Here is a 14,754-nt window from a genome sequence, read left to right on the forward strand (position 1 = left end):
CTTGTTCTTCAGAGTCTGGTTCACTTTCTCCTCCATGTTCTACATCCCCTAGCGTTTAGTGAGCTTGCTTTCCTTCCACAACAAGCTCTACACTTTCCCTACCAGCATTCCTTTAATGGGGAGGACAGAGCGTTAGAGAGGAGGGAGTGCAAGAGAGGGTGAGAAAGGAAGGGGGAAAAAAAGGGGGGGGGGAAAGGGGGAAAAAAAGGGAAAAATAAAAAGTGCTGGGGCAGCCTCAAATGATTGGATGGGCAGACAAGATAGGGAGAGGTACATCTCCTCTCTCACCCTTGCCATAGAAATGGGTGAGGTGCTGACGGCTCATGGCAGGGGCAGCACACAGAACAGAAGGGCTAACAGAGAGCACAAGCAGTCTACCATAATGCAGTTATAACATAAAAATTCAAGTTGATAAAATTAACAGTTTAAATATTTAAAAATATGAAAGGATGGAAACTCACCAAACCCAGCAATGTCCAGAACCCCTATAAAGAAACTGGAAGTCTCAAAGGGGAAACATTGATTGACCCGCTTCACCACGTGGTCAAACAGATGGCTATAAACTGCCTTGGCCAAAGCTTCTCGGGCATTATTTGCCTGTTCCACCTTTAAGGGTACCCTGAAGAACACCAGAGCAGCTTTCAGTTAGGCAATCAAACAAGTTTCACTCAGAAACAAGTTCCTGTGATGACAGTTACATCATTTCAGTAGTACTGAGCCTGTATAAATGCTAGAATTTTGAGCTGTTCCTTTGTTTATTCATTGGCCCTCCATCATTACACATGATGTCAACGTTTAGATTAGATTAGATTCCCTAGTGTGGAAACAGGCCCCTCAGCCCAACAACTCCACACCAACCCTCCGAAGAGTCACCCCGCCCAAACCCCTTTTCCCTCTAACTAATGCACTCTATACTATGGGCAATTTCGCATGGCCAATTCACCTAACCTGCACATCTTTGGATTGTGGGAGAAAACCGGAGCACCCGGAGGAAACCCACGCAGACAAGGGGAGAATTTGTAAACTTTACACAGACAGTCGCCCGAGGTTGGGATCAAACCTGGGACCCTGGTACTGTGAGACAGAAGTGCTAACCACTGAGCCACCGTGCCGCACCATGACTGGATCTAAAAGCCATCAAGGAGGAAAGCTGTTGTGACCTACCACCCTTATTCGGTTCTGCTCTGGCTGAGCAGGTTGATGGTCATACACTTGTGGTTCAATCTAAAACACTGATTTGACCCCCCATCACAACCCCAGCTTGGCCCCATTCTGCAGTCTCCCAAACCAACAGCATCTTAAACATCAACACAATTCTAAAACCAAGGGGAACAGCATCACATGGGATAGGACTAATCAGGGATAAATGCTCAAGTGTTACTTTACATTTATAAAAACGGTTTAAAACGTCCGTAGTGCTATTCAAACATAGAAGTGCAGCCAAGATTTGTAGAGGTCATACTTACAATAAAATGCAATGATCCAAATAGAACGTTCTCAGATGAATTGCAACAGTACATCATAGTAATTTCTTTCCAATTATCACTGAATTTTTTCCCTCAATAGTAGCATATTTAATTGATAAGAAAACAAGATAACTAATCCTCTCATCAACACATCTTTGCAATTTGAATGATGAAAGTGAGGCCAAATATAATCATAGTCCATTCCTAATTCTATAAGTGAGTCTACATTAGACTGGAAGATGAAGGTCAATAAATTAAAAGTAAAATTGTCCACATTAATTATAAAAGATCAAGATTAAACTAACTAGGTTTTTCCTCAATTATTTAACTACATATACATTTTAAAACAAAAACAACATGCTGCAGAAACTCAGCAGGTCTGGTAGCATTTCTAGAGAGAAAAACAGAGTTAATGTTTTGAGTCCATGGATCCTTCTCCAGAATTCCAAGAAAGGGACCCTGGACTTAAGACACTAACTGTTTTGCCTTCTACAATTGCTGCCAGACCTACTGAATTTCTCCAGCATTTTGTTTTTGTTCAGCATCTGCAGTTCTTGTTTTCTATATTCTCACAATGAACAGTGACAAGCTGCTTGTTTGAAGCTGCCACAGAACCAAATTACCAGAAAAAAAATCCAAAGGTAATTCACTATCATTGGATACTTCAATGGAGACCCTTTGAGACACTCAAAGACAGCATATTTTAGCAGCACTCACTATTAATAAAACAAGGAGAGAATAAAATTCCCTGATTAATTGGAACATTGATCTGATCTCTTTTAAAAACAAAATATGATGTTAAATAACTCTCTTCAAAACTTGCTCATGACACTGTTGGCATATATTCCAAACAGTTCTACAACCTCCATGAAATGACATGTTGCGCAAAGAGTAATACTTGAAAAATCTGCAAGCAATTTTTAAAAACATTCCAACACAATTTAAAAATGCTTCTTCCTGAAAAAAAGGTCTGAACCACCACTCTCCTCTACCTAGCCGAGCTCATCCTCGCTCTGAACAATTTCTCCTTTAAATCTTCATATGTTCTTCAGTTCAATGGTATGGCCACGATATTTGCATGCTCCCTAGTTATGCTCTTCTTTTTTGTGGTGGTGGTGGTGGTTGGGGGGGGGGGGGGGGGGGGGGGGGGGGGGTGGCGGGAAACATTCTTTGCTCCCGTCCTATTCTGGCCCCATCCACAACTCTTTCTCTGGTATGTCAATAACATAGTCAGTGCTCCTTCTCTCTCTCCTCTGGAACTGAAAAAAAATTTATCAGTTTTGTTTTTAATTTCCACACTGCTCTCACCTTCACCTGATCCATCTCTGACATCTCTCTTCCCTTCCTCAACTTCTGTTTCCATTTCTGGAGATAGATGGACACTAATACCCACTACAATCCCACCAACTCCCACAGTTACCTTCATTAAACATTCTCACACCCTACTTCCCGTCAAGATTCTACTCCATTCTCCCAGTTCCACAGTCTTCGTCACATCCGTTTTGATGATGCCAACTTCAACAAGGGGGTCTTCAAAATGTCCAACCTTCTTCCTCAACTGAAGATTCCCACCACAATGGTGGATAGGGCCTTCAGCCATGTCTGACCCATCTCTCTCACTTCGGCACTTCCCCCAACACAGCGATTGGATCCCCCACATCCTCATCCACCATCCCATCAGGAACCACATCCAGAGGATCATTAGCCACCATTTCCACTACCTCCAGTGGGACGCCATCACCAGACGCATTTTCCCCTCCCTTGTCAGGGTTTCACAGGAACCACTGCCCTCCAGGTCACTCTGGTCCACTCTTCCTTCACTCCTAACACAGACCCACAAAACCTTCCCTTGTAATCGCAGAAGGTGTAACACCACCTGCCCGTTTACTTCCTCTATCCTCAGTATCCAAGGGCCCAACACACCAGCTAAGTGATGCAGAACTTTACTCGAATTTCATTCAATCTAGTCTGCTGCATTTGCTATTGACAATGTGGTCTCCCCTACATTGGGTAATTGACGAGTAGACTGGGTGACCACTTTGCAGAACATCTGCATTCTGTACAAAGAGATGACTTGAGTTTGCAGTTGCCTGCCACTTCACCAGACCAAGTTCCCTGGTCAACACCTCCATCTCAGGCGTGTTATAGTCCTCCAGTGAAGCTCAGCACAAGCTGGAGGGACAGCACCTCATTTTCTGCTTTGAGACTGTGCAGCCTTCTGGACTCAATATGGAGTTCAACAATTTTAGGGCTCGAGTACTTTCTCCTGTCCTTACCTCAACCCCACACACCAGGCCTTGTAATCTCACAGGTTGCTATGACAAAAGAAAGCCATTGTCAGCCACTAATGGACTCCATTAGCAGCTATTTATTCTCCCAGACTAACCGTTACCCATTCTTTTGTATGCCCAACTATTTCGCTCTGTCAGGGCTCCATCTCCAGCTATCATTTTCTACCGCCCCTCCTCTCACCCCATCTTCAGCACACATACCAACTTTTTCCCAGCTACCATCAGTTCTGAAGCAGGGTCACTGGGCTTGAAATGTTAACTCTGCTTTCTCTCCATTGATGCTCGCAGACCTGCTGAGTTTTTCCAACAATTTTTGTTTTTGTTTCTGATTTCCAGTATCCACTTTGGGTTTTTATTTTTGATGCTTGAAAGACCATTTCAAAAAAAGGGAAGAGAGATCAAGAAGCAGATAGGATTGAGGCGGGAATAACAACTTCTATCGCTGCAGCTAATGTGATTATAATGGGGATCCGCAGGTGGCTGGAACTGATGGCTGGTAAGCCTGGTGAAGGTTACAGAAGAAAATTGAGCCTGAAGCAATTTTATAATCATAATGAAGAAAACAAGCATCCCTTCACATCACAGTGAAACCACGAGAAGTCTAATTTGGATAACCCAATGCTGCAATTCTGTTGAAGTTGTGAGCCATTCTCACAAGAGGAATCGGGGATCCAATAAAAGAGAGAATGCTTGTGAGAAGCCAAACTTGTGCCAGTTTATCAAGTCTCTACATCAGACAGAGTCAAGTTAGGAGTCAAAAGTGTGGCACTGAAAAAGCACAGCAGATTAGGCAGCATCCGAGGAGCAGGAGAATTGACATTTCAGGCATAAACGTCTATTCTCCTGCTCCCTGGATGCTGCCTCACCTGCTGTGCTTTTCCAGTGCCACACTTTTGACTCTGATCTCCAGCATCTGCAGTCCTCATTTTCTCCTAGAGTGGGGTTAGACCAGACTACAGTGCAGAATCACAGGATAGGCACCATTCGACCTTAAGATCCCTCTGTGAAACATTGCAAGTATGGCTGAGGAGACTGACAATCCTCAAGAGTCTGAGGAATGTCTGCCTGCTGACCGTCTGTTTCCCTGGCTGAACTCACACAAGCTGTCAAAATTGTAAAGTGAGAAGAGGATAGTCATTGCTACAAGGCTTTGAGAAATGATTACAATTAAACTATTTCCTTTAATTCAATGAAATAGCAGATGGTGCAGGCAACGTCTGCGTGGCAATAAGTCCATGATATTCAGTTGCTATGGAGACAGATGCTCAGGTCAAACTCTATGGAAAGCAAAGTGTTGATTTTAACGAGACAAAGCAAAAGGCATCTGGCCTTACCACTACATCTACTGTTTCAGAAACTCTGGACCGAGAAAGCAAGTGCGTGAGCGTGTGGAGTAAAGAGACAGACAAAAAAAAAGATAAAAAAAGGTACATTTTGATAGCCACCAGAAACAAGGTCATAATAACTTGTTCGCTAGTCAAAGAAACAGGATGTGTGGAGAGATAAGACAACTAGAAGACTTAAATTGGTGTGGCTGGGGTAAGGTGTCACCACAGTGCACCTTGAAGTTGCAAATTGTTTCAGGGATTCTCAGAAGACTGAAGGTTATATATTGAACATTATGACTCAGCAAAACAGGGATGTTGCAAGCCAAGAAAAGCTTTGGACTGTTTCCAGGAAAGGGTGCAATTCTGCAGCGGTGTAACATAAATGCAGCTCAAGGGTTTTTGAGCATGTTAGGAAGTTAAGGAGATATTCAAATCTGGGTAGTGTAGTTTAACAATTTGAACATTTTAGTCGATCACTGAGAATTCAAATCTCTTTCGAGAAGAGGTTAGTTTTTATAGCAATTGCAACAATGACGGCCCTCAAATGTACAGAGGGATTGGCACAATGTGGTGAAATTTAATGCACAGAGTTGTGAATAGGTACATTTTGGAAGAAAGAGAAATGAGGCAACGTACACTGAAGCTTTTAACATTTATAATGACTGTAATTTGAAACAATTAATGGAATTGCTTTCTTATGGCACATTTAAACAGAGCTGGATATTAGGACTCATTGTGGCAATCTGCACCTCTTCGCCTCAGTGTTCAAATCTGAATTGCTGTGACAGAGATCTGATTGCAACATTTTGATCAACTGTTGGCAATGAACTGAATAACAAATTATATTTATAAAGGTGTTCTGGGGAAGGGTTGCCAGACCCAAAACGTTAAATTTATTTCTCCTCATAGATGCTGTCATACCTGTTGAGCTTTTCCAGCAACTTCTGTTTTTGAATATTTATAAAAGAGACTTTTTCTTAATGAAACATCCCAAAGAGCATTTTAAAATAAGATATGACACCAATTCACATAAGGAGATATTTGGTCAGATGACCAAATGCCTAGTGAGAGGTAAGTTTAAAGTAGCATGTTAAAGGAATAAAACACGATAGGATGTATCTCAGAGTAGAAAATGAAATCCAGACAGTGGGCCTAAACAACTGACAGCTCAGCTACTAAAGGAAGAACCCTTATGACTGGAGATGCACAGGAAGCCAATATTAAACACAGATAATGCAGAGAGTTGTGAGGCTGCAGAAGATTACAGATATAGGGAGGGACAAGGCCATGAAGAGATATGTAAACGGGGATGAAACTGTTAAAGTAAAGATATGCTTGACTGGGAGCTAATATAAATAAATCAACACACAGATGAATGATAGGAGAATTGGACTTGTGAGTAAGGATATGGGATATTGGCCTTCATGGAGTTATTTCACAGATGCCACAGAAGCTCATCGCACAAACAAATGTGACATCAAGGTCAGCCCATTACCAGGATATTGGCAACAGCCAGACACAGTGAAAGTTATGATTTTATTGGTAAGTCAGATATTAAAGATGGTGATGAGGGCACAGTTGAGTCAATCAGTAGCTACAGATTTGTTGCAGCAAGCAGAGAGCCAAACATTAGGTATGGCTAGGAATAATGCCAGTATTAAGTCAGCAAGCTGGCTTCTATTCATAGAATTCCTACATTGTGAAAACAGGCCATTTGGCCCAACAAGACCACACCGACTCTCCGAAAAGCATTTCACCCAGACTCACATGCCCCTCATTCTCACCCCTGTAACCCTGTATCTGCCATGGCCAATCCACCTAACGTACACAATGCCTGGAAATCATGGACAACTTAGCATGGCCGATGCACCTAATCTGCACATTTTTGGACTGTGGGAGGAAACCAGAGCACCCAGAAAAAACCCACACAGACACAGGGAGAAACGTGCAATCACCTCACAGACAGTCGTTTGAGGCTGAAATTGAATCCAGGTCCCTGGAGCTGTGTGGCAGCAGTTCTAACCACTGAGCTACCATATCGCATGTAGGACTTGATATAATTTGTGCATGCAATGAGAAATTACATAATCTATTACAAATCTATTTTACTTCACATTTTGCTTTCGCCACAATACTTCAGCATGTTAGTAGTTTACAGACACTATGAGCAGTACTGAAACAAGGTGGCAACCCAATTGCTTTCCAAGAGATGGATTTTTATTTAGAACTATAAGTAGGCCTAGATGTTATAATAACGTCCAACTGGACGCAACTACTACTCGACAAAATCACGAATTGAACAGCAGCTTTTTGCAGGTTGCTCCTTCTCAGTACAATACAGATCTCTAGTGGCAGTAAATGAGTACTGCATGGTATTTTCTCAAATTGTATCCATTGACTTCCACAAGCTCACCTATTAAAGAGCATCTGTCACACGTCCTATTGCTTGTTTCACATTCCAAATTCTTAACTACTCAATACTAAAAGCTATACAAAATCCACCTTATTTTCAGTATTAAAACCACTTAGTTCTTGAATGTAGAAATCAGGAACATTAATTGTAAATAAACCAAATCAAATTATGAATTATGACCAATGAACTTGAAATTCAAAGATCAAAGATCAGTGTGTGCCTTGTATCATTGTCTAAGGTCTCAAGAAACAGATTGGACATTTGATTATTTAAGATGAGAAAATCCGGAGCACTGATCAGAAATCTGTACTGAGAAGTACAGATGACCACAATCATCACCACAACAATCTTAAGCCTTACTAAAGCATTTCTCAAAAACACCAGAGTTACCGGATTATGGAGCACGGAAGAGTTTACCTACTTGATAACTGTGCCTTTGGCACCTCCAGCTGTGGTCAACATTACTCTAGTGGTCAGACTGACACGCAGGTCATCGCCATCCAACCCCAGCAGTTCAGCACAGTGCTCGAGTGACTGACTTGACTTGTTCTTCAGGACACATCCACCTAACAATTAATAACATCAATTAAAAACTGAAAGCATAGTTACGATGTACACTCCAATATAAATTATGCTCATTATTTTTTGATTCTAATGTTGATAAGTTCTCTTCACTTATAAATTTCATAAAATCTATAGAACATAACAATACAATCAGTCAGATAAGCACCACAAATATTTATTTCTATTTACTTACATTATTTAGTCATTAGAGAGACTAAAACAAGCAAAAACATTTCTTGAATGTGTATAAAGAGAAAAAATTTGGACAGATAAAATGTGCTACACATTGAAAATATGGTTAAATATTCATTGGATACATTTCCAGGAGTGAATGGATTCATATTTAGAGAGCGTTTTGCATGTCGTGAGGAAATCCAATACATCATTTCACATCCAGTTATACAACCTTACAACAACACATTTATTTAAAATGTGAGCAAATAATCTGTCTTTCATGCTATTACTTCAGGGGAAAGATTGCTCACAGTACTCCATTTTTATTGATTGCTAAACATGCATAGTCTCTTGGCAAAGAATAGCTTTTCCATTTAACACTCCATCCAACACTCAGTCCTGCACTGAATTATTGCTCTACATGACGCATTTCCACCAGGTGATTGTGGAGCTTGAACTCTCAACACCCAAACTCAGATATTATGGACAAATACTTGAGCCAAAGAATTTATCTAAACAATGAACTAAACTGACAATTATTTTTGTTACAGCCATGCATGGAGTATCAGGACACGGGAACAGTAACATTTGTCTTTACTGGTGCTATATATTAATTTTAATTAACGTATTAGTTATTATTTGTCTTATTTCATTTCCTCTATCACTATTTAACTCTTTGATTTTTTTTGTTGTTTTTAAAACAACTTCCATTGTGGCTCCCAGTTCCATGAGCAGTAATGTCCATGAGGCTCTTTCCAAAGGATTTGTGGCCTCCTAATGTGAAACCTTTTGTACCTACCTACCCTCAATTCCAACAGATTGGCATTTCATCAAAATGTTCATGCTGTCACACAGAACAACGTAAAGTACCAAAATCTGGGGCTAACTTCTGGGGATTTTAAGATGAGGAGCAACAGACGAAACATCACCTACACCATCTGAATTAGTGAAGTTACTGAAATATCAGAGCCCACCTACCACTTATGAAAATTGAGCAACAATGACTTTAATTTAAAACAGAATTTAAATTTAAATACAATTAGTCATAGGCCACTATAGAATGCATTGAATCCCCAGAATATGGAAACAGACCATTCGGCCCAGAGTCTACACTGATCATCCAAAGATCATTCCACCCAGACCTACCCCTCTGCCCTATCCCTGTAACCAGTCATCTCCCACAGCTAATCCACCTAAACTGCACATCTTTGACTGTGGAAGGAAACCAGAGCATCCAGAGAAAACCCACAGACATATCAGGAGAATGTCTGTGTGGTGTTTGCACAGTCTCCCAAGAGTAAAATCGAACCCAGGTCCCTGATGCTATGAGGCAGTAGTGCTAACCACTGTGCCACCCCACTTAATATGGGTGCGATTAGACAGCTTTTCAGGCATTTGAATGATGACTAAGTCAGCAGGATGTCATTTTAAAAACTGGGAGATCAGGATACATGAAGGGCAGGGTTTGAAGCTCCTTGGGGAAATCCCAGTTGAATGCTAGTCCATTGCCTTAACCACTCGACATTGGAGTGCACCTGGGAAAATTAACAAACAGTGAATTTCACGACTAATCTTGGAGGAACCAGTTTGGTTCACAACACAAAATCAGATAAGTTAATTGTTGTTTTAATCTGTCCAACAGAAAGGCTGTATTAGTGGGTTCTTTCTTGATTATATGTTTTTGCAGATAAGTCTCTTGATTAAACTTAAAATACAAGACGTAGCTATTAATTTAACCTGGAGCAGTGTTTGTAGAGGAATAAGATGGTGTTATTTTCTGGGCCTGTAGATTGTGAAGGAGCAAAAATGGCCTTTGCAGTGATTTGGACTTCTTGTCAGATGTGGGAGTTTAAAGAGAGTTTAAGGGTTACAGTGGATTATATCGACCATAAATGCTGTTGGATGCGAATCTTATCAGATCGAGTGGATCGGTTAGAGACACAGATAGAAGCAATGAGGAATTTGCAACAGCAACAGTATGTGATGGGGCGGGGGGGGGGGGGGGGGGGGGGGGGGTAGTCTCAGATACAGTCACATAGATGGGTTGACCCCATGAAAGATGAGCGAGGTCGGCACCTAGGGCAGGAGTCTTTTGTGGATATACCCATTTCAAACAGGTAAGCTGTTTTGGAAAATGTAGATTCTCAGGGGAACGAAACACGAACAGCCAAGTTTCTGGTATTGAGACTGGCTCTAATGCAACAAGGAGTACGTCAGCTTCCAGGAGATCAATTGTGTTAGGGGATTCTGTAGTCAGAGGTACAGACAGACGTTTCTGTGGCCAACAGAGAAACAGCAGAATGGTGTGTTGTTTCCCTGGTGCCACGATCAAGGATGTCTCAGAAAGGGTGCAGAATGTTCTCACTGGGAAGAGGGGCCAGCAAGAGGTCATTGTCCACATTGGAACCAATGATACAGGAAGGGAAAAGGTTGAGATTTTGAAGTGAGATTACAGAAAGTTAGGCAGAAATTTAAAAAGGCGGTCCTGAAGGGTAGTAATATCTGGATTACTCCCAGTGCTACAAACTAGTGAGGGCAGAAATAGGAGGACAGAGCAGATGAATGCATGGCTGAGGAGCTGGTGTATTGGGGAAGGATTCACATTTTTGTATCATTGGGATCTCTTTTGGGGTACAAGCGACCTGTACAAGGAGGACGGATTGTACCTAAATTGGAAATGGACTAATATAAGGGCGGGGAAATTTGCTACAGCTGCTTGGGAGGATTTAAACTAGTAAGGTTGGGGTGGGTGGGACCCAGGGAGATAGTGAGGAAAGAGATCAATTTGAGACGGGTACAGCTGAGAACAGAAGTGAGTCAAACAGTCAGGGCAGGCAGGGACAAGGTAGGACTAATAAATTAAACTGCATTTGTTTCAATGCAAGGGGCCTAACAGGGAAGGCAGATGAACTCAGGGCATGGTCAGGAACATGGGACTGGGATATCATAGCAATTACAGACACATGGCTCAGGGATGGGCAGGACTGGCAGCTTAATGTTCCAGGATACAAATGCTACAGGAAGGATAAAAAGGGAGGCAAGAGAGGAGGGGAGTGGCATTTTTGATTAGGGATGGCATTACAGCTGTGCTGAGGGAGGATATTCCCAGAAATACATCTAGGGAAGTTATTTGGATGGAACTGAGAAATAAGAAAGGGATGATCAACTTACTGGGATTGTATTATAGACCCCCTAATAGTCAGAGGGAAATTGAGAAACAAATTTGTAAGGAGATCTCAGCTATCTGTAAGAAAAATAGGGTAGTTATGGTCGGGGATTTTAACTTTCCAAACATCGACTGGGACTGCCATAGTGTTAAAGGTTTAAATGGAGAGGAATTTCTTCAGTGCGTACAAGACAATTTTCTGATTCAGTATGTGGATGTACCTACTGGAGAAGTTGCAACACTTGACCTACTCTTGGGAAAGAAGGCAGAGCAGGTGACTGAGGTGTCAGTGGGGGAGCACTGTGGGGCCAGTGACCATAATTCTATTCGTTTTAAAATAGTGATGGAAAAGGATAGACCAGATCTAAAAGTTGAAGTTTTAAATTGGAGAAAGGCCAATTTTGACAGTATTAGTCAAGAACTTTCAAAAGCTGATTGGAGGCAGATGTTTGCAGGTAAAGGGACTGCTAGAAAATGGGAAGCCTTCAGAAATGAGATAACAAGAATCTAAAGAAAGTATATTCCTGTCAGGGTGGAAGGGAAGGCTGGTAGGTATAGGGAATGCTGGATGACTAAAGAAATTGAGGGTTTGGTTAAGAAAAAGAAGGAAGCATACGTCAAGTATAGACAGGATAGATCGAGTGAATCCTTAGAAGAGTATAAAGAAAGTAGGAGCATACTTAAGAGGGAAATCAGGAGGGCAAAACAGGGACATGAGATAGCTTTGGCAAATAGAATTAAGGAGAATCCAAAAGGGTTTTTACAAATATATTAAGGACAAAAGGGTAACTAGGGAGAGAATAGGGCCCCTCAAAAGATCAGCAAGGCGGCCTTTGTGTGGAGCCACAGAAAATGGGGGAGATATTAAATGAATATTTTGCATCAGTATTTACTGTGGAAAAGGATATGGAAGATATAGACTGTAGGGAAATAGATAGTGACATCTTGCAAAATGTCCAGATTACAGAGGAGGAAGTGCTGGATGTCCTGAAACGGTTAAAGGTGGATAAATCCCCAGGATCTGATCAGGTGTACCTGAGAACTCTGAGAAGTGATTGCTGGGCCTCTTGCTGAGATATTTGTATTATCGATAGCCACAAGTGAGGTGCCGGAAGACTGGAGGTTGGCAAACGTGGTGCCACTGTTTAAGAAAGGACGGTAAAGACAAGCCAGGGAACTATAGACCAGTGAGCCTGACCTCAGTGTGGGCAAGTTGTTGGAGGGAATCCTGGGGGACAGGATGTACATGTATTTGGAAAGGCAAGGACTGATTAGGGATAGTCAATATGGCTTTGAGCGTGGGAAATCATGTCTCACAAACTTGATTGAGTTTTTTTGAAGAAGTAACAAAGAAGATTGATGAGGGCAGAGCAGTAGATGTGATCTAAGGTTCCCCATGGGAGACTAATTAGCAAGTAAAAAGTGAGGTCTGCAGATGCTGGAGATCAGACCTGAAAATTTGTTGCTGGTTAAAGCACAGCAGGTCAGGCAGCATCCAAGGAACAGGAAATTCGACGTTTCGGGCCAGATTCCTGATGAAGGGCTCTGGCCCGAAACGTCAAATTTCCTGTTCCTTGGATGCTGCCTGACCTGCTGTGCTTTAACCAGCAACAAATTTTCAGACTAATTAGCAAGGTTAGATCTCATGGAATAAAGGGAGAACTAGCTATTTGGATACAGAACTGGCTCAAAAGGTAGGTGGTGGTGGTGGAGGGTTGTTTTTCAGACTGGAGGCCTGTGACCAGTGGAGTGTCACAAGGATCGGTGCTGGGTCCTCTACTTTTTGTCATTTACATAAATGATTTGGATGCGAGCATAAGAGGTACAGTTAGTAAGTTTGCAGATGACACCAAAATTGGAGGTGGAGTGGACAGTGAAGAGGGTTACCTCAGTTTACAACAGTATCTGGACCAGATGGGCCAATGGGCTGAGAAATGGCAGACGGAGTTTAATTCAGATAAATGTGAGGTGCTGCATTTTGGGAAAGCAAATCTTAGCAGGACTTATACACTTAATGGTAAGATCCTAGGGAGTGTTGCTGAACAAAGAGACCTTGGAGTGCAGGTTCATAGCTCCTTGAAAGTGGAGCCACAGGTAGATAGGATAGTGAAGGCGGCATTTGGTATGCTTTCCTTTATTGGTCAGAGTATTGAGTACAGGAGTTGGGAGGTCATGTTTCAGCTGTACACCTCGTTGGTTAGGCCACTGTTGGAATATTGCATGCAATTCTAGTCTCCTTCCTATCAGAAAGATGTTGTGAAACTTGAAAGGGTTCAGAAAAGATTTACAAGGATGTCACCGGGGTTGAAGGATTTGAGCTACAGGGAGAGGCTGTTTTCCCTAGAGCATCGGAGGCTGAGGGGTGACCTTATAGAGGTTTACAAAATTATGAGGGGCATGGATAGGATAAATAGACAAAGTCTTTTCCCTGGGATCGGGGAGTCCAGAACTAGAGGGCATAGTTTTAGGGTGAGAGGGGAAAGATATAAAGGAGACCTAAGGGGCAACTTTTTCCACGCAGAGAGTGGTATGTGTATGGAATGAGCTGCCAGAGGAAGTGGTGGAGGCTGGTACAATTGCAACATTTAAGAGGCATTTGGATGGGTATATGAATAGGAAGGGTTTGGAGGGATTTGGGCCAGGTGCTGGCAGGTGGGACTAGATTGGGTCGGGATATCTGGTCGGCGTGGACAGGTTGGACCGAAGGGTTTGTTTCCATGCTGTATGACTCTGACTACAGACAATTAACGCTGGTGTTGTTCACATAAATTCCCTCTTCGAATCAGGCCTTATTCTGTATGTGTCAAAGTTCATCATTCAGTGGTTGGCTTTCCAACAACCCATGAGACAAGCTATCAGAATAATTTACTGTCTGACATGTAGCCAGTTAAGTAACATTATGTTATAATCTTCAGACCACTGGACTGGGCCATACGAACAGTGCACTCTGCATCCATACCAATGAGATGGTTGCCATACCTGAGGTGCTTCCGGCTTCTTCAAAGTCAACATTTCCAAGGTGAAGAACACCTGCAACTACACGAAACAGATCAAGTTTCTCTCCGTCATCCAGCCCGATTTTCTTCATAGCAACACACATGCGGTTGAAATCACCATGGTCATCCAACAATGGATCTTTCAGTGAGCCTTCTTTAAGGCACTGGAAGGAGACAATGAAAAAAAATCCAATACATCAACTAACATCAAACAGAATCAAGGACTTATTATCAAAAAAACATGCACTCAATCGGTCCAGAATGTTTAAGCCAAAATTATAATAATATGCATGCAAACTGGCACATCAATTTCTCATGCACACACCAAAAAATAAATAATATATTTGCCTGAACTG

At 42.0% G+C, this 14,754-nt stretch overlaps 1 protein-coding gene across 5 annotated transcripts in view; it reads right to left on the reverse strand.

The window, feature by feature from the left end:
• LOC132819818 (unconventional myosin-VI-like) overlaps positions 1 to 14,754 on the reverse strand; it is a 273,784-nt gene that overhangs the window by 85,867 nt on the left and 173,163 nt on the right. For all 5 annotated transcript variants that reach the window (XM_060831639.1, XM_060831642.1, XM_060831641.1 and 2 more), the window contains 3 exons: positions 14,382 to 14,562; positions 7,920 to 8,064; positions 462 to 619 (listed from right to left, as the gene is read on the reverse strand). In XM_060831639.1, coding sequence (XP_060687622.1) covers positions 462 to 619; positions 7,920 to 8,064; positions 14,382 to 14,562 — 484 coding nt within the window. The remainder of the gene's footprint in view (positions 1 to 461; positions 620 to 7,919; positions 8,065 to 14,381; positions 14,563 to 14,754) is intronic.

Source organism: Hemiscyllium ocellatum, chromosome 10, assembly GCF_020745735.1.
Source record: "Hemiscyllium ocellatum isolate sHemOce1 chromosome 10, sHemOce1.pat.X.cur, whole genome shotgun sequence".
Taxonomy (NCBI): Eukaryota; Metazoa; Chordata; class Chondrichthyes; order Orectolobiformes; family Hemiscylliidae; genus Hemiscyllium; species Hemiscyllium ocellatum.